The sequence below is a fragment of the Pristiophorus japonicus genome, chromosome 14 (genome assembly GCF_044704955.1).
Source record: "Pristiophorus japonicus isolate sPriJap1 chromosome 14, sPriJap1.hap1, whole genome shotgun sequence".
Taxonomy (NCBI): Eukaryota; Metazoa; Chordata; class Chondrichthyes; family Pristiophoridae; genus Pristiophorus; species Pristiophorus japonicus.
This window is the reverse complement of record NC_091990.1, coordinates 37,454,867-37,474,255: the sequence shown is the minus strand read 5'-3', so window position 1 is coordinate 37,474,255 and position 19,389 is coordinate 37,454,867. Positions and strand designations below refer to the sequence as shown.

The 19,389-nt window shown below is 44.7% G+C and overlaps 1 protein-coding gene across 1 annotated transcript; it reads right to left on the bottom strand.

Annotated features, from left to right (window-relative positions):
- Positions 1 to 230: 230 nt before the first annotated feature.
- Positions 231 to 18,928, bottom strand: LOC139279363 (CD276 antigen-like). Its single transcript, XM_070898484.1, has 5 exons — positions 18,847 to 18,928; positions 16,648 to 16,728; positions 13,768 to 14,121; positions 7,391 to 7,678; positions 231 to 1,568 (listed from the first exon to the last, which is right to left on the bottom strand). The coding sequence occupies exons 2-5, from the start codon at positions 16,697 to 16,699 to the stop codon at positions 1,447 to 1,449; spliced, it is 816 nt and encodes a 271-aa protein (XP_070754585.1). The 5' UTR covers positions 16,700 to 16,728; positions 18,847 to 18,928; the 3' UTR covers positions 231 to 1,446.
- Positions 18,929 to 19,389: the final 461 nt, after the last annotated feature.

The following is a 19,389-nucleotide window of genomic DNA, read 5'->3' as shown; positions in this document are numbered from 1 at the left end:
ACTGCCATTTCCTCACCTTTATGTCCACATGACTTAAAAAAGCTAAAAGAATTCAAAAATATTTTCCGATGAGCTGTGATGTTTAAATCTGATGGAATGGATAATTAAAATAAACAAGGACATGTTGCAGTGAGTTATACTTTATTGCATAAGTAAACTTGTCCCAGACAAGTAAGTGTTACACTGTTTTCTCACAATGTAAATGGAAGACATTAATAATTCATTCAGAAAAATTGTTTGTACAAGCAATAAAATACTGGGTTATCATGAATACCAATCACAAAACAGACCACTTAGAACATACCATGTACATGTCTTAAAAGCATAAAATACTCTCACATTGAACTAACGGAAATAGTACATCCAGAATAAACATGGGTACATGGGTGTGAAATAATTGAATATCTCTCTTTTTTTTTAGTCAATACTTAGTTTGTTCGTTTAGGTAAGAGTTGAACTTAAACCCTCCGAGTGGACCACATTTACAGTGTGCACTGAAATAGAAAGAAATCAGGCTACGGCTGTCAGCCAGAGAATGGGACGTATTCGGGTCCGATGTCCGATTTACATCCCGCCCGACTTTTGGCTCCATTCAATAGAATTTCCTCCAACTAAATATTGGGAAGACCGAAGCCATTGTCTTCCAACTCCATTCTCTAACCATTGATTCCTTCCTTCTCCATGGCAACTGCCTGAGGCTGAACTAGACTGTTCGCAACATTGGTGTCATATTTGATTGGTGCAACATCCCCACCGGCACTTGGGGATCCCTTGACCAAGATCGCTCTAAATGGAGGAAGAGCATCCGGGAGGGCGCTGAGCACCTCACGTCTCGTCGCCGAGAGCATGCAGAAACCAAGCGCGGACAGCTGAAGGAGCATGCAGAAAACTAGACGCCCCACCCACCCTTTCCTTCAACCACTGTCTGTCCCACCTGTGACAGAGACTGTAAATCCTGCATTGGACTGTACAATCACCTGAGAATTCACTTTTAGAGTGGAAGCAAGTCTTCCACGATTTCGAGGGATTGCCTATGATGATGATGTGTACTATCTATAGGATGCACTGCAGCAACTTGCCAAGGCTTCATTGGCTGCACCTCCCACGACCTCCATCACCTAGAAGAAAGGGCAGCAGGTGCGTGGGAATGCCATTGCCTTCAAGTTCACTTCCAAGTCACACATCACCCCGACTAGGACATATATCACCATTCTTTCATTGTCGCTGGGTCAAAAACATAGTGTTGTAGGAGTACCTTCACCACACGGACTGCAGTGGTTCAAAAATAAGGCTCACCACCATCTTCTCAAGGGCAATTAGGGATGGGCAATAAATGCCGGCCTTGCCAGCGGTGCCCACATCCTGAGAATGAGGAAAAGTGAAATCTTTTATTCGTGGAATCACTCCTACAACTTCGGACATCATTTTCTCTTCCATCTTCCTTTGTCAATGATGTTGTTGTTTATATATTACTGATAGCAGAACGATTATTGCTATCAATAGCAATATACAGCAGGTGAGGCCAATCAAATAGTTCTTGCATTTGTTTTGTTCCTGAACACTCTCTTCTGAAATTGAAAAATACAGAAATATTAAATATTTATCCGTTGTATTAAGTAACATTTACAAAACACATGTACCTGGAATTTCAGCGGGACTTCTCCCATTTTTCAATTGTAACTTAATTTACACCATTTAATTTAGCCTGACATCAATAGTAGGGAAATGCTAGAATCGATTATTAGGGACGTGGTAACAGGGCACTTAGTAAATGATAATATGATTGGGCAGAGGCAACATGGATTTATGAAAGGGAAATTATGTTTGACAAATCTGTTAATGTTTTTTGAGTTTGTAACGAGCAAGGTAGATAAAGGGGAGCTGGTGGATGTAATGTATTTGGATTTTCAAAAGGCATTCGATAAGATGCCACACAAGAGGTTATTAAACAAAGTTAGGACTCATGGGATTGGGGGTAATACTTTAGCATGGATTGAGGATTGGTTAATGGAAGAAAATAGAGAGTAGGGATAATTGGGTCATTTTTGGATTGGCAGGCTGTAACTAGTGGGATAATGCAAGAATCAGTGCTTGGGCCTCAGCTATTCACAATCTATATCCATGACTTAGATGAGGCAACCGAGTGTAATGTATCCAAGTTTTCTGATGATACAAAGCTTGGTGGGAAAGTAAGCTGTGAGGAGGACGTAAAGAGGCTGCAAAGGGATATAGACAGGTTCAGTGATTGGGCAAGAACATGGCAGATGGAATATAATGTGGAGAAGTGTTAAGTTATCCACTTTGGTAGGAAAAATAGAAAAGCAGAATATTATTTAAATTGTGAGAGACTGGGAAATATAGGGATTCAGAGGGACCTGGATGTCCTTGTACACAAATCACTGAAAGTTAATATGCAGTTACAGCAAGCAATTAAGAAAGTAAATCATATGCTGGCCTTTATTATAAAGAGATTGAAGTATAAAAGTAAAGACGTTTTAGTACAATTATATAGGGCCTTGGTGAGACCACAGTTGAAGTACTATGTACAGGTTTGGTCTCCTTACCTAAGGAAAGACTAAGGTTCACTGGACTGACATCCTGTGATGAGGGGATTGTCCTATGAGGAGAACTTGAGTAGACTAGGCCTATATTCTCTAGAGTTTAGAATAATGAAAGGTGATCTCATTGAAACATATAAAATTCTTAAAGGGCTTGATGTAGATGCTGGAAGGATGATTTCCCTGGCTGAGGAGTCTAGAACTAGGGGCACAGTCTCAGAATAAGGGGTCGGCATTTAGAACTGAGATGGAGAAAATTTTCTTCACTCAGAGGGTGGTGAATCTTTGGAATTCTCTACCCCAGAGGGCTGTGGGGGCTCAGTCATTGAGTGTATCGAAGACAGAGATCAATAGATTTTCAAAATTAAGCGAATCAAGGGATAAGACGATAATGCTGGAAAGTGGAGTTAGAAACATAGAAACATAGAAAATAGGTGCAGGAGTAGGTCATTCGGCCCTTCGAGCCTGCACCACCATACAATAAGATCATGGCTGATCATTCACCTCAGTACCCCTTTCCTGCTTTCTCTCCATACCCCTTGATCCCTTTAGCAGTAAGGGCCATATCTAACTCCCCCTTGAATATACACAATGAATTGGCATCAACAACTCTCTGCGGTAGGGAATTCCACAGGTTAACAACTCTCTGAGTAAAAAAGTTTCTCCTCATCTCAGTCCTAAATGGCTTACCCCTTATCCTTAGACTGTGTCCCCTGGTTCTGGACTTCCCCAACATTGGGAACATTCTTCCTGCATCTGTTCTGTCCAGTCCAGTCAGAATTTTATGTTTCTATGAGATCCCCTCTCATCCTTCTAAACTCCAGTGAATAAAGGCCCAGTTGATCCAGTCTCTCCTCATATGTCAGTCCAGCCATCCCGGGAATCAGTCTGGTGAACCTTCGCTGCACTCCTTCAATAGCAAGAATATCCTTCCTCAGATTAGGAGACCAAAACTGAACACAATATTCAAGGTGATTCCTCAACAAGGCCCTGTACATCTGCAGTAAGACCTCCCTGCTCCTATACTCAAAACCCTTAGCTATGAAGGCCAACATACCATGGGCCTTCTTCACCGCCTGCTGTACCTGCATGCCAACCTTCAATGACTGATGTACCATGACATCCAGGTCTCGTTGCACCTCTCCTTTTCCTAATCTGCCACCATTCAGATAATATTCTGCCTTCGTGTTTTTGCCCCCAAAGTGGATAACCTCACATTTATTCACATTATACTGCATCTGCCATGCATTTGCCCAATCACCTAACCTGTCCAATTCACCCTGCAGCCTCTTAGCATCTTTCCCACAGCTCACACTGCCACCCAGTTTATTGTCATCTGCAAACTTGGAGATATTACACTCAATTCCTTCATCCAAATCATTAATGTATATTGTTAGTAGCTCGGGTCCCAGCACTGAGTCCTGCGGCACTCCACTAGTCACTGCCTGCCATTCTGAAAAGGACACGTTTATCCCGACTATCTGCTTCCTGTCTGCCAACCAGTTCTCTATCCATGTCACTACATTACCCCCAATACCATGTGCCTTAATTTTGCACACCAATCTCTTGTGTGGAACCTTGTCAAAAGCCTTTTGAAAGTCCAAATACACCACATCCACTGGTTCTCCCTTGTCCACTCTTCTAGTTACATCCTCAAAAGATTCCAGAAGATTTGTCAAGCATGATTTCCCTTTCATAAACTAATGTTGACTTGGACTGATCCTGTCACTGCTTTCCAAATGCGCTGTTATTTCATCTTTAATAATTGATTCCAACATTTTCCCCACTACTGATGTCAGGCTAACCGGTGTATAATTACCCATTTTCTCTCTCCCTCCGTTTTTAAAAAGTGGTGTTACATTAGCTACCCGCCAGTCCATAGGAACTGATCCAGAGTCGATAGACTGTTGGAAAATGATCACCAATGCATCCACTATTTCTAGGACCATTCCTTAAATATTCTGGGATGCAGACTATCAGGCCCCAGCGATTTATCGGTCCTCAATCCCATCAATTTTCCTAACACAATTTCCCGCCTAATAAGGTTATCCTTCAGTTCCTCCTTCTCACTAGACCCTCGGTCCCCGAGTATTTCCGGAAGGTTATTTGTGTCTTCCTTAGTGAAGACAGAACCAAAGTATTTGTTCAACTGGTCTGCCATTTCTTTATTCCCCATTATAAATTCACCTGAATCTGACTTCACTAATCTTTTTCTCTTCACATATCTATAGAAGCTTTTGCAGTCAGTTTTTATGTTCCCAGCAAGCTTCCTCTCATACTCTATTTTCCCCCTCCTAATTAAATCCTTTGTCCTTCTCTGCTGAATTCTAAATTTCTCCCAGTACTCAGGTTTGCTGTTATTTCTGGCCAATTTATATCCCTCTTCCTTGGATTTAACACTATCCTTAATTTCCCTTGTTAGCCACAGTTGAGCCACCTTCCCCGTTTTATTTTTACTCCAGACAGGGATGTACAATTGTTGAAGTTCATTCATGTGATCTTTAAATGTTTGCCATTGATTATCCACTGTCAACCCTTTAAGTATCGTTCGCCAGTCAATTCTAGCCAATTCATGTCTCATACCACCGAAGTTCCCTTTCCTTAAGTTCAGGACCCTAGTCTCTGAATTAACTGTGTCACTCTCCATCCTAATAAAGAATTCTACCATATTATGGTCACTCTTCCCCAAGGGGCCTCGCACAACAAGATTGTTAATTAGTCCTTTCTCATTACACATCACCCAGTCTAGGATGGCCAGCCCTCTAGTTGGTTCCTCAACATATTGGTCTAGAAAACCATCCCTAATACACTCCAGGAAATCCTCCTCCTCCTTATTGCTACCAGTTTGGTTAGCCCAATCTATATGTAGATTAAAGTCGCCCATGATAACTGCTGTACCTTTATTGCACGCGTCCCTAATTTCTTGTTTGATGCTGTCCCCAACCTCACTACTACTGTTTGGTGGTCTTTACACAACTCCCACTCGCGTTTTCTGCCCTTTGGTATTCCGCAGCTCCACCCATACAGATTCTACATCATCCAAGCTAATGTCCTTCCTTACTATTGCGTTAAGGTAGAAGATCAGCCATGATCTTATTGAATGGCAGAGCAGGCTCGAAGTGCCGAATGGCCTACTCTTGCTCCTAATACTTATGTTTTTTTGTTTCTTTGAGGTTTGTGCTGCAGTTACAGTGGGAGATTGGGAGTACCCCTGTGGAAATTATACCCATGAACTCTAAGCAGTATATCTTATAGCTTCTCTGAATATATCCCAAAAATGATTCATGTTGTACTCTGAGACAAAAGCCACAATGCTCTTATTTGCGATTAAAGTTATGATTCTGTGAATGTCCGCTCCCAGCATGGAGCCTTGCCCATTGGGCATGCATATCAGCAAATCACAAACATTCTCATCACACCTTTCTGATCAGGAGCAAATATCAGAAAATTGTAGTTCCTGTATTTTCCATCCATTAAAAGCTATGGGTAGGTGTCAGAATCGACGGAAACATCGACAGACTGCAACGCATTTTGGACTTTAAGTTTTGGACTTTGCTTTTGGACATATTTTCTGTTACTGCAGAAGAGCAGACAGCATGACGTGGGACAGGTCCAAACATGTTCCACAGGAATACACACCAGGTGGGCGGGGATGGGTCAATGACTGAAATCGCAGGAAGATGGCTGATGGGACCCTTTTTCATATAATGGGAACCCATCAGTGAAAGATCAAGTAAATTGGTCAGTGCTCAAGCCATTGAATTGACTGAGAGCCCCGGAGCGCGGGAACCTCAGGATAAAGGAAGCTATTGACCACCCAGACTCATTGGAACCTTTATCCCCAGAAGAGCCAGGTAACAAAGACATAGGATTCATTGCTCTTTCAGTTGGACTGCCTCAGGCAAAGGACTGTTTTTTGGCGCGAAGAATTCAGAAGCATTTTTTCAGGTATAAGAGGCAGTTTTCTGCCATCTCTCTCTCTCTCTCTCCTCTTCTACTCTTGCTTCATTCAACGCAGACAAGGATCGAGCACACCGACTGGGATGGAGAGATGAAACCACCATCTATGAGCAAAGAGAGCTTCGCTACTTCGACTGGAAAGCTGACCTTGAGACTGGACTTGAATACCACAGATTGGTACAGAACCAGAAGATACGCCTCATCGGGAGAAGCAGCGAGTGAGCCAGAGGGGTAACTAGTGAGCATTATCCCAGTCCACGCATCTTTAAGATCACCGCATATTGTGAAGGGGTGTCGTGTGTCCCAACCAAGCCTTAGGGGTTTAGTGGGGAGGTTTCTGCACAGGATCATGGGCGTACGCACAATCTGTTGGACAGATTCAGTGATGCCGTATTGAACCAAGCAGGGGGGGTTTTAGTCGTGGGTACTTCGCGATAGGGGCCTGTTCGCGATAGGGGCTTGTTTTACACCACCAGGGTGTGTTTTGCTGGGTGCAGGTGTGTGATTAACTTGAATAAAAGCATTGTGATGGTTGAGACCCAAAGGATCTGCCCATAACTGTGTATTCTGCTCACCACTATAATTCCGGTGTCTGTTGTAAGGCTGGGGGGGGTGGGTGGGGGGGGCACCATTCGAAACCACCAAAGGCAAAACCACTTACATAGGAAATTCTGGTGAATGAGCTGTGATTTCTTGTGATATGTGCTCCTGGTGTACAAGGCACTGCTCTGGTAGCACACATTGGGAAAATCGACCCTTAACTTTATTCTTCCAGAAGAAAAAAATCTTTGAAACTGAGCATGTCTAAGCCACAATGCCCAGTAAGTTCAACTGGAGGAAATTCACTAATTATTAAGTAAAAAATAACTTACGGGGTAAAAGGAGGCTGAATTTCCTGGTAACAGTCTGGTTAACAAGGCAGTTTTGAATTTCAACTACGTGATTACAATATGTCTTTGTGTTGTCAACTTGAAGAATAATCTGCAGTGAGTAGAGACCATCTTCACCTTCAATTAATGAAATGTTAGGCTTGAGGAGCACATTTTTATCTTCCACACAGTACCAGAGAACAGATGCCCCAGGATAACCTTGAGACTTTAGAATAAAAGTCACGCTGGGTGGCTGGAGTTTGACCAGCAGTTGAGGATCCTTGTAGTAAGCTGTGGGTTATAAAGTCGAATAGCTTGAATTACTCAGAGGTAACAAAAAGTTGCTTCCTTTGACATTGAATAGCTGGTGAAGCATCCGCTTCTGCCTCTTCCCTTCCTTCCCTAGCCTACCAAGCCAAACTTCCTCCTTGGAAGCCCCCTGCCCTAGTCCTGACCTCACATCTTTCTCCAGTTTCTCTCTGAATTCCATTCATGACCTTTCCGAGCTCATCCTGTCCATGAGACCCACTTGCTGCTCCCTTGACCGTATTCCCACCAAACTGCTGACCACCCAACTTCCTTTTTTGGCTCCCATGTTAGCTGACATTGTTAATGGTTCTCTCTCCTCGGGTACTGTCCCCCTCTCCCTCAAATCTGCTATCATCAGCCGTCTCCTCAAACAAACAACTCTCGACCCCTCCGTCCTTGCAAACTACCGCCCCATCTCCAACCTCCCTTTCCTCTCCAAATTCCGTGTTGTTGCTTCCCAAATCCATGCCCATCTTTCCTGCAATTCCATGTTTGAATCCCTCAGTACAGTTTCCACACCTACCACAGTACCGAAACGGTTCTCATCAAAGTCACAAATTACATCCTATGTGACTGTGACAAAGGCAAACTATCCCTCCTCGTCCTTCTTGACTTGTCTGCAGTCTTTGACACGGTTGACCATTCTATCCTTCTTCAACGCCTCTCCACCGTCGTCCGGCTGGGTGGGACTGCGCTTGGCCTGGTTCCATTCTTATCTATCTAATCGTAGCCAGAAAATCACCCGCAACGGCTTCTCTTCCCGCCCCCAAATCGTTACCTCTGGTGTCCCCCAAGGATCTATCCTTGGTCCCCTCCTATTTCTCATCTACATGTTGCGCCTTGGTGACATCATCTGAAAACACAGCGTCAGTTTCCACACTGATGACACCCAGCTCTACCTCACTATCACTTCTCTCGACCCCTCCACCGTTTCTGACTTGTCACTCTGCTTGTCCGACATCCAGTTCTGGATGACCAGAAACTTTCTCAAATTGAATATTGGGAAGACTGAAGCCCTTCTTTTCCATCCCCGCCACAAACTCTGTTCTCTAGCCACTGACTCCATCCCTCTCCCCAACTTCTGTCTGAGGCTGAAGCAGATTGTTCACAACCTTGGTGTCATTTTTGACCCTGAAATTAGCTTTTGACCACATATCCACAGCATAACTAAGACTGCCTATTTCCACCTGTGTAACATCACCCGTCTCCGCCCTTGCCTCAGCTCATCTGCTGCTGAAATCCTCTTCCATGCCTTTGTTACCTCTAGACTTGACTATTCCAACGCATTCCTGGCTGGTCTCCCACATTCTACCCTACGTAAACTAGAGGTGATCCAAAACTCGGCTGCCCATGTCCTAACTCGCACCAAGTCCCGCTCATCAATTACCCCTGTGCTTGCTGACGTACTTTGGCCTGTGGTTAAGCAACACCCCAATTTCAAAATTTTCATCCTTATTTTCAAATCCCTCCATGGCCTCGCCCCTTCCTATCTCTGTAATCTCCTCCAGCCCCACAACCCCCCGAGATGTCTGCGCTCCTCTAATTCTGCCCTCTTGAGCATCCCTGATTATAATCGCTCAACCATTGCTGGCCGTACCTTCTGTTGCCTAGGCCCTAAGCTCTGGAACTCCCTGCCTAAACCTCTCTGCCTCTCTACCGCTCTTTTCTCCTTAAAACATACCTCTTTGACCAAGCTTTTGATCACCTGTGCTAGTTTCTACTTATGCGTCAATTTTTTTATCTCATAATACTCCTGTGAAGCGTCTTGGGACATTTCACTACGTTAAAGGCCCTATATAAATACAAGAATCAAAGCATCATCGAAAAATTACGACAGAGAAGGAGGCCATTCAGCCCATCATATTCGGGCCAATCGAAAAAGAGCTACCCAGTCTAACCCCACCTTCCAGCATTAAGTCCGTAGTCCTGTAGGATACGGCTCTTTAAGTACTTTATAAATGTGGTGAGGGTTTCTGCCCCTATCATCCTTTCAGGCAGTGAGTTCCAGACTCCCACCACCCTCTGGGTGAAGAAATGTTTCCTCAGCGCCCCTCTAATCCTCCTACCAACTACTTTAAATTTATGCCTCATGGTTATTGACTCCTCTGCTAAGGGAAACAGGTCCTTCCTACCCACTCTATCTCGGCCCCTCATATTTTTATATACCTCAATCTTCCCAAAACCTCCTCTGTTCCAAGGAAAACAACCCCAGCCTATCCTATCTTTCCTCATAGCTGAAGTTTGCCAGTCCTGGCAACATCCTCGTAAATCTCTTCTGCACCCTTTCTAGTGCAATCACATTCTGTAATGTGGTGACATGTTTATGCTGTCCCTCAGAATTGATTCCAGTAATTTGCCCACCACCGAACTAACTGGCCTGTAATTGCTCGGTTTATCCCTTCCTCTCTTTTTAAACAATGATACAATGTTAGCAGTTCTCCAATCCTCTGGCACAATTCCTGTAGCCTGCAAGGATTGAAAATTGATGGTCAGAGCCTTCGCAATTTTTAGAAGCAATGCTTCTTTTAGTAGCCTCGGATATATTTCATCTTGTCCTGGTGATTTATTTATTTCCAAGGATGCTAAACCACTTAAACTTCCTCTCTTACTATGTTTATCCCATCCAATATTTCACTATCTTCCTCTGGAACTTCAACATCGGTATCGTCCCCCTCTTTTGTGAAGACAGCTGCAATGTATTAATTTAGTACCTTACCCACATCCTCCGCCTCCACACATAGGTCACCATTTTAGTCCCTAATAGGCCCCACTCTTTCCTTAGTTATCCTCTTGCTCTTTGTATAATTGTAAAACATCTTTGGGTTTTCTTTGATTCTACTTGCCAGTATTTTTTTATGCCCTCTTTTTGCTTTCCGAATTTCCTTCTTGATTTCACCCCTGCACTTTCTATACTTTTCTAGGCTTTCTGCAGTATTGAGCTCACGATATCTGATATAGGCTTCGTTTTTTGCCTTATCTTATCCTGTATGCACCTCATCATCCAGGGGGCTCTAAATTTGGCAGTTCTACCCTTTTTTCTTTGTGGGTAGATGTTTACCCTGAACTCCATGTGCCTCCCTCTTGAATGCCTTCCCTTGCTCTGGCACTGATTTACCTTCAAGTAACTGTTTCCAGTCCACTTTTGCTAAATCACTTCTCAGCCTACTAAAATTGGCCTTTCTCCAATTTCGAACCCTTACTCCTGTTTAATGTTATAGATCCAGTTACAGACAAGTAGGAAAATCGTCATGTAACAAAATGAGGCCCTGTCTGCTCACTGAACTATATATGTTACAAGTAATAATGCATAATTATAGTTTTCCACATGCCTTTTGCAGTCACATCCTGCCAATCAGAGTACCTACTCTTTAACCCTATTCATTGGGCTCAATTTTGGCCCATCCCTTTTTTCGGCGCACTTACCGGAGATGCTCCGTTTTTCTCCGTTGTTAAGTGCGCCGAAAACATCGCTCCCCACTTTGGCCACTGTCCAGCCTCTCATCGGTCATCGCGCAGCATGGCCAATTGAGTCGGCGGAGCCAGCGTCCTGCGCTGAAAATGGTGCTGGGACATCTGCACACACGCATTGGAGTCGGGTCGCAATGTCTGCGCATGTGCAGTAGCGCCAAAATTTGGCAATCGCCCATTTTTAAAAGGAATCGTAGCTGCTTGCGTTTTGCTGTCTGGTGAGTTTGCTTCCTGCAGCCTGTGTGTGCTCTGATCTCAGCAGTTCCCGCCCCTATCCCTGGCCGAGTGGTCTCCCGGTTGCCCCGCACCTATCCCTGGCCAAGTGGTCTCCTGGTCATCCCGCACCTATCCCTGGCCAAGTGGTCTCCCGGTCGTCCCATCCCTATCCCTGGCCGAGTGGTCTCCCAGTCGTCCCACCCCTATCCCTGGACGAGTGGCCTCCCGGTCATCCTGCCCCTATCCCTGGCCGAGTGGTCTCCCGGTCGTCCCATCCCTATCCCTGGTCGAGTGGTCTCCGGTCGTCCCACCCCTATCCCTGGCCGAGTGGTCTCCCGGTCGTCCCACCCCTATCCCTGGCCGAGTGGCCTCCCGGTCGTCCCACCCCTATCCCTGGCCGAGTGGTCTCCTGGTCACCCCGCACCTATCCCTGGCCGAGTGGTCTCCAAGTCATTCCACCCCTATCCCTGACCGAGTGGTCTCCGGTCGTCCCGTCCCTATCCCTGGCCGAGTGATCTCCCAGTCGTCCCGCCCCTATCCCTGGCCGAGTGGCCTCCTGGTCACCCCGCACCTATCCCTGGCCAAGTGGCCTCCCGGTCATCCCGTCCCTATCCCTGGCCAAGTGATCTCCCAGTCGTCCCGCCCCTATCCCTGGCCGAGTGGACTCCCGGTCACCCCGCACCTATCCCCGGCCGAGTGGTCTCCCAGTCATCCCATCCCTATCCCTGGCCGAGTGGTTTCCAGGTTATCCCACCCCTATCCCAGGCCGAGTGGCCTCCCACAGCGGCCAGCCCACTGCCTTCCCGGGCCGAGTTTTCAGATGAAGGTAGTTCTATTTTTTATTTCTTCTTGAATGCTTATAACTTTTCGTGCTTTGTTTAGTGCTTTGTAAGTCTTGATGCAAGGTCCTCTCCGCTTCCCTTCCCGCCCCTATCCCAGGCCGAATGGCCTCCGATCTACCTACCTGCGCTGATTTCTTTAACTCTCCGCAAGGATTTTCTGAAGTGGCCACATACGCTGACCTAAGTAGATTTGGAGTAAATATTGGCTGGCCAAAGTGGCCTAAATGGGCAGAACTGGCGTAGGTGGCTGGTAACAGCCCCTTTTGAGAAAAAAAACTAAACTAAAAAATCCTAACTAGCTCACTTACACTGGTAGCAGAACAACTCCTGGCCAAAATTGAGCCCCAAGTCTCCTATTTCCTAACCAATTTCCACCCAAGTCAAAAAGCTGCCTAAAATTCCGTGCACTCTCACTTTTCCTAGTACAGGTAATCACTTCTGTTGAGCCCTATTGAATGCATAGACTCTCCTTTATCTACCTTTTTAGTGACCACCTCAGTCACTCTATCCCTAATGGCAGATTTGAGTAGCTTCCCCACAACTGATGTAAATTGAGGTCAGTAAAAGACAACCGAAGCCAAAGGAAGTGAGGTTGGAAGGGGGTAGGGGAATGTGAAGGATACAAAGAAATTGTCGAAGATGATCGAACCATGGGAATAGAGAGGCCATGTGAGATAGCAAGGTTGAGGGGGTGCCTGTGTCTATGGGTAGAAGAGTTTATATGGAATAATAAGTTACAATAGGACAGGTGGTCAGTGAAATCAGTTGAGAGAGGACAAGGAGAGCTGAGATGGAAATTGAAATTGCCATGGATGAGGAATTGCTCAGTGCAGAGGCTGAGGAAGAAAAGGAGTGAGGATATCTCGGTGAGAAACTCGGATGAAGAGTGGGGTGCAGTGGTACAGAGCAAGGAGAGGTACATGGAGGAGGAGAAGGTGACAGAGGAGTAGGGGGAGAGACCAAGTGACTTGATGATAAAGGTCACACCTCCACCATGGCAGTTTGAGCCAGCTAGGGAGCCTTCAATAAAGGGCAAGGACTCGACACCCGTGAGCCAAGTGTCCATCGAAGCCATAATGTCAATGCAATAATTTACGATAAAGTTATGGATGGCAAGCACATTGTTCATGAGTGAACGGACATTCTGGAGGGAAATGAAACTACTCCCAGCTTATGGGGCCCACTGTCCTTCCTCTTCAAAGGACTTATAGTTGGTCAAGAAAGATGCCTGTAATCTTGATCAGTCTCTTATTGTAATATTCAAACTATTTTCCATTTGTACCTGGGTTTTTAATTCCCTTTTAACTGCATTTAACTGCATCATGTTTCATTTATAACAATCTCAGTTTATATCCATTTCAATTTGTTGAGCTCATTGCAACCCAAGTGTTATCAGCTAAATTGAGTTACTTTGCACATGGAATTTTAAACACATAAAATATTACTTATCATATTGAAATTTGTTGTGATAGAAGAATTTTTCCATGAATCTACTTAACATGTATCCCTAAATCAGGAACAAAAAATAACAGAACGCCCATTTACCTGCAAATCTCAATGAAATTGTCCCTTTGGAACGTCCCTTTTGACTGCTGACAAAACACATGTACTGTCCAGCATCTGCAGCTCTTACTCTTTCCAGCTTCAGTGAAACATTGCCATGTTTGAATTCCTCTGGAAATAGACTCGTTCTGCCCGAATATTGTTCACTCTGTTGACTGAGCTGGTCTTTGCCATAGTAATAACTGTGCACCACCTCATTGCTCTCAGTACGATGCCAAGTGATTATCATATGCTCCAATGACGAACTGCCATTAACAGTAAAACTACATCCAAGGACAATACTTTGACTGTGGATACCTATTAAAGTTGCCTTTGGCACAGCGACATCAAATGCATCTGGAAAACCAGTAAAAGAAAAATGTTTTTAACATTTTCATAGCCTATTGTGTTATGTTAGTGGAACTAAACTGCAGAACCAGTGGGAAGCTGTTTAACCTACGCCGCCTCCAGGCCAGATCCAAGATCACCCTAACCTCTGTCGTTGAGCTGCAGTACGCGGACGATGCCTGCATCTGCGCACATTCTGAGGCTGAACTCCAGGATATGGTCAATGTATTCACTGAGGCATATGAAAGCATGGGCCTTATGCTTAACATCCGTAAGACAAAGGCCCTCCACCAGTCTGTCCCCGCCGCACAGCACTGCCCTCCAATCATCAAGAATCACGGCATGGCCCTCGACAACGTGGATCATTTCCCATATCTCGGGAGCCTCTTATCAACAAAGGCAGACATTGATGTGGAGATTCAACATCGCCTCCAGTGCGCCAGTGCAGCCTTCGGCCGTCTGAGGAAAAGAGTATTTGAAAACCAGGCCCACAAATCTACCACCAAGCTCATGGTCTACAGGGCTGTAGTAATACCCACCCTCCTGTATGGATCTGAGGCACCAACGATGTCTCCGCAAGATTCTGCAAATCCCCTGGGAGGACAGGCGCACCAACATCAGTGTCCTCGTCCAGGCCAACATCCCCAGTATTGAAGCACTGGCCACACTCGATCAGCTTCGCTGGGCAGGCCACATAGTTCGCATGCCAGATACGAGACTCCCTAAGCAAATGCTTTATGCGGAGCTCCTTCATGGTAAACGAGCTTAAGGTGGGCAGCGGAAACGTTACAAGGACACCCTCAAAGCCTCCCTGGTAAAGTGCGACATCACCACTGACACCTGGGAGACCCTGGCCGAAGACCACCCTAGGGGAGAAAGTGCATCCGGGAGGGCGTTGAGTTCTTCGAGTCTCAACGCAAAGAGTGTGAAGAGGTCAAGCGCAGACAGCAGAAGGAGCGCGCCCCTTCCCTCGACGAATGTCTGTCCCACCTGTAACAGGGTCTGTGGCTCTCGTATTGGACTGTTCAGCCACCAAAGAACTCACTTTGGGGAGTGGAAGAAAGTCTTCCTCGATTCCAAGAGACTGCCTATGTTGATGACCTGGCCAGATCATCGACCAACCCTCTAAGTAGAGTAGAAAGCTCCCTCATGACAGTAACCAGCCACATTAATGCATAAACTGAAGTGAAATTGAGTAGTAAAGTTGCCAAATCTATCAGTACATCAAATTCAGGCAAGTGGTGTAAGACAGTAGCTGCATTATAAATGCAACTGGTGTGAAGTCATCTTTTTACACTTCAGGTATAAAGTATTACTGCTTTGAGCATGTCTGTGCATATCTCCACTTTGCTGGAGTACAGGATACTGCACAGCCAGCAATATATAACTCAGTTCTGGTGTCTCACACCACTCCAAAGCAGTATGAAACAGACATTTGCAGTATAAAAGAGTCATTAGACTAGCACAGATCATACAACATTTAGAGTTATTATTCACCTCAGAGGTGCTCATGAACTTTGACATCAGCTAACATAAGTTATAATAATTAAGACTGGAGTTAACAGTCATTAATTTCCCAGATATTAATCAGTTATCTGCTATTATTTATTCCAGACATGGATCAATGTTCTAGCTGAGATATGCAATCAGGAAATCAGTGGACAAGTGATAGTCCCAAAGGGTATCAAACCTTTAAAGACTTGAATTTTGCCAACTGTTACACAGGTTTGTTCAATTAAAAATGAAGTGAATTGAGCATTTATAAAGGAAGTGGAGCCATTAATGTGTTGAGAAAAAACATCTGGGATGGACATTTCACTGCTAATCAAGAGTTACGATGAAGTGTTTTTCACAATATTACTGTGCTGCATATCTCCAAGAACTTGAGATCTTGAACTGGTGATGACCGACAGAACATTGTGGCAGCAGGAGTTGGGTAACAGAGTAATTCTTGAGTTGACTCATCTCCAAAAGTAAAAGTTGGTTTATAAATATTTTAGGAATTTGGGATATCAAGATCCAATCCAAGATAAATACACAATGCAGCTGGGGAGGAAAGTACTTGAAACGCTGAATCATGGACACGGAAATCACAGGACATTTAATTTAAGATTGATCTGTAACTGGGTCATTGAGAAAGCAGCACTTATTACAGTGTTCAGCAGTGGAAAGGAAGCAAGCCTGTCAAAAGCTACATCTTGAAAGCCAGCTGCATGTAAATATTGACGAATTGATATCGGTGATATCAATGCAAGTCACCACCATTTTCACAATAACTACGGCTTTGAACATTTCTGAACATTCCATAGTTTCCCAATGTTCAATATTCTTGAACTGACTGCTGTTCCAATGCATCGATTTCTGGCTCTACTTTCAAGATAGAAACTCATAGTGACAATTCTGCTTTAACGGGTTTGTATGGTTTATTTTTACAGTTACCTTTAAACAATAAAAGATGTTTTTTTTTAAAAGCACAAGCAGACGCTTACTAGGGATACTGGCTAAAAATGTTGCTCTATGTTATATGAGACCTACCAGAAAGTAGGGCCTGTCCCCACACAATCAGGACGTAAAGCAGGCATTTCATTTTGTTATGGTCTCCCACAGGTCAGTATTCTAGAAAGTGAATAAATATGGAGTTGGTTAGTGATATATAAACTACACATTGAGTGGAGGGAAGGTGAGGGGAAGGGAGGAAATTGGCAAAAAAAGGAGGAAAAAATAAATAGTTTTTCAAGACAATTCATTAATTCTCCCCGTGCTCAAGTCATACAAAATATGCCATTAAGCCAGCTGAATGAAGGCTTGTTATGTATGAGACCCTTTGGATTTTCCAGTAGTAGCACAGGTCTAGATTTGGAACTAGATTCACTGGGCTCAATTTTCCCCAATTATCTGCACCGTTTTTTTTGGCATGCACCATTTTTTTGGAGTAAGTTCAAATCTCCAAGTTTCCCCAAAGTTTCTGCTAGTATAATTCACTTTAGGATTTTTTTAGGCTACGATTTTTTTTTTACCTCATTGGGGGCATAACCTGCCGCCCGCGCCAATTCTGGCCATTTAAGCAAGTTTAGCCAGCTCCGATTTACTCCAATTTATCTTAGGACGGTGTATGTGACCACTCTGGAAAAACCTTCTGGGCCGTTAACAAAATCGACGCAGGTAAGGGAATCAGCGTAGCAGATGCAGTTCCACGTCCCGGACAGCAGAGAGGGAGAGAGGAGGGAGAGGGGAGAGGGGACACAGGAGAGAGAGAGGGGAGAGGGCGGAGGCCTTTCAGCCAGGGTTAGGAGCAGCAACCGGCACCGAGAGAAGGGAGGCCTTTCGGCTAGGGCTAGCAGCGGCAACCAATACCGGGAGGAGGGAGACCTATCGGCCAGGGTTAGGAGCGGCACCAGGCACCGGGAGGGGGGAGGCGTTGGAGGGGCGCGGGGATAGACTTTTGGCATAAACACTTTAATAATTTAATGATGGAATGCTGTTGCAATGTTGAAGGTCCTTGTGCGGGTTGCTGTGAGCTGGCCAGAACGTTTCACTTCCCCGCCACAGCCCGCAGTGTGTCCCTCGTTACCCTGGCAACCTGATCTTTTTGATGCAGATCTTGGGCTCCACCTCCAAAGCTAAAAGACAGGCTAGGCGGCGCCAAAATCAACAAATCAAACAGGGAAAGTTGGGTGATTTTTTTGGGGGGCAGTTGGACCAAAAAACCGAATTGAGAAAATTGAACCCATTATTTATTCAGCTTGTCCGAGAGTCTAGTGAAAATACACTTTTCTAAGCTCTTACAGCCTGTCTCACATTCTCATCAATTCTTGATTCTAAGCCTATGCATTTTTTAATTTACTGGGATATTGTAAAGCAGGAAATGCCTGATCTTGCTTCAGCGTACAGCATAACAGTGGCGATAACAGATTTTGTCTTGGCTACAAGATTATAGAATCAGCGAAATATGGAATTGTTTGGTTTACTTGGACCACTTCTAAATTCTAACTTGAATTTTTCCTGATATAAAATGCCACTAAATTGCATTCGGAGGAAAAAGAGAATATAGATTAATTCTATTAAAGTAACTAATACAGCCTTCTGTGAGAATGTTAGCGGCAATAAAACTAATAAACACTGTTTTTCTACCTGGAGGCGCAGAGACAAAGTCATACCTGCCGCCTCACTCCCTGCCCCCAGACACGAACACATCACTGAGGTCGCAGCTTTGACAGAACTTACACTGTGAACATACACACATTTAATCCCGAGTGGATGTCCACCATCCCGGAGAGCAGAGACGAGCGTTCTGATCTTAGAATACTGGGATGACATCCAACAGTCTACTCGTGTCGGATGGGTGTGGCACGGTGCCTCTCCTGCCCAGCCTCTAACGCACCTAGTCGGTTCTCCTGGTAGGGAGTTGTGAGTGTCCATGAAAAAAGGGTATTCGATGTAAAGCAGTGATAGAAATGGATTGTCCCATGTGCCACTACACACGGAAGAGAAGAAGGTAAAGAAGAAGTTCCCCACTTATTTACTCATTCTGAATTTACATTGAAGATGCCTCTTTCCCCAAATACACACACACTACACAACACTACACACAAACATACACCAGAAGGAATGATCCGATCTCTCCCATTCTCCCGTTGTCAGCGAAGAACATTTCCAGGGTTAGCACGCCTTGTAACACAGAATTTTTTAAAGGGTAAAATAGTCTGAAATATAAGATCAAAAGGGAAAACTTACCCCTCAGCAGCCTTGTGATTCCACCTTTCCTTTCCTGTGTAGGGACTGAAAACTGGGGCAGACAGGCTGAAGCTGTTTTTATTATCTCCCTGAGTTATGAAAAGTAATATAAACACATGTTGCTATGTGTTGCCATGTTGCTATGGCAGCTAATCAACAGAAATCAATTCCTGGCCTGCATTTGTTGCTAGTTACACTTGTACTCTGAGCACAAGCCAATTAGGTGGCTTAAAGCAGAGATCAGGAGTAGTATAAAAATAAGCTATTCTAACACGATAACACCAAACATTCTTATGTGCATTTACATTTTTAATACTTTCTTTTTGCTGACATTGTCTTTGTTATGTATTTATGCTTGGGGTCACCAGACACCAGGCAGCGCCACCGTCGGAGGTCACCGGGCTGTACGTGCGCATGCGCGATCACTGGTATATAAGCGTGGGTACCATGTCATGCGGGTTACTTTTGGCGCGAATAAAGTTGGATCAGGTTGACACCTGAGGCAGTTTACAGCAACAAGCCTTGTGAGTCATTACATTCTGT

What these genes read in the sequence shown, in the direction of transcription:
- LOC139279363 (XM_070898484.1), bottom strand. Translation starts at nt 16,699, where the DNA reads ATGAAATGCCTGCTTTACGTCCTGATTGTGTGGGGACAGGCCCTACTT. An exon ending in AATTTCATTGAGATTTGCAG is followed by an intron (nt 7,679 to 13,767) that starts GTAAATGGGCGT and finishes TATAACCCACAG; the next exon opens with CTTACTACAAGGATCCTCAA. An exon ending in ATTCAGCCTCCTTTTACCCC is followed by an intron (nt 1,569 to 7,390) that starts GTAAGTTATTTT and finishes TTTCAATTTCAG; the next exon opens with AAGAGAGTGTTCAGGAACAA.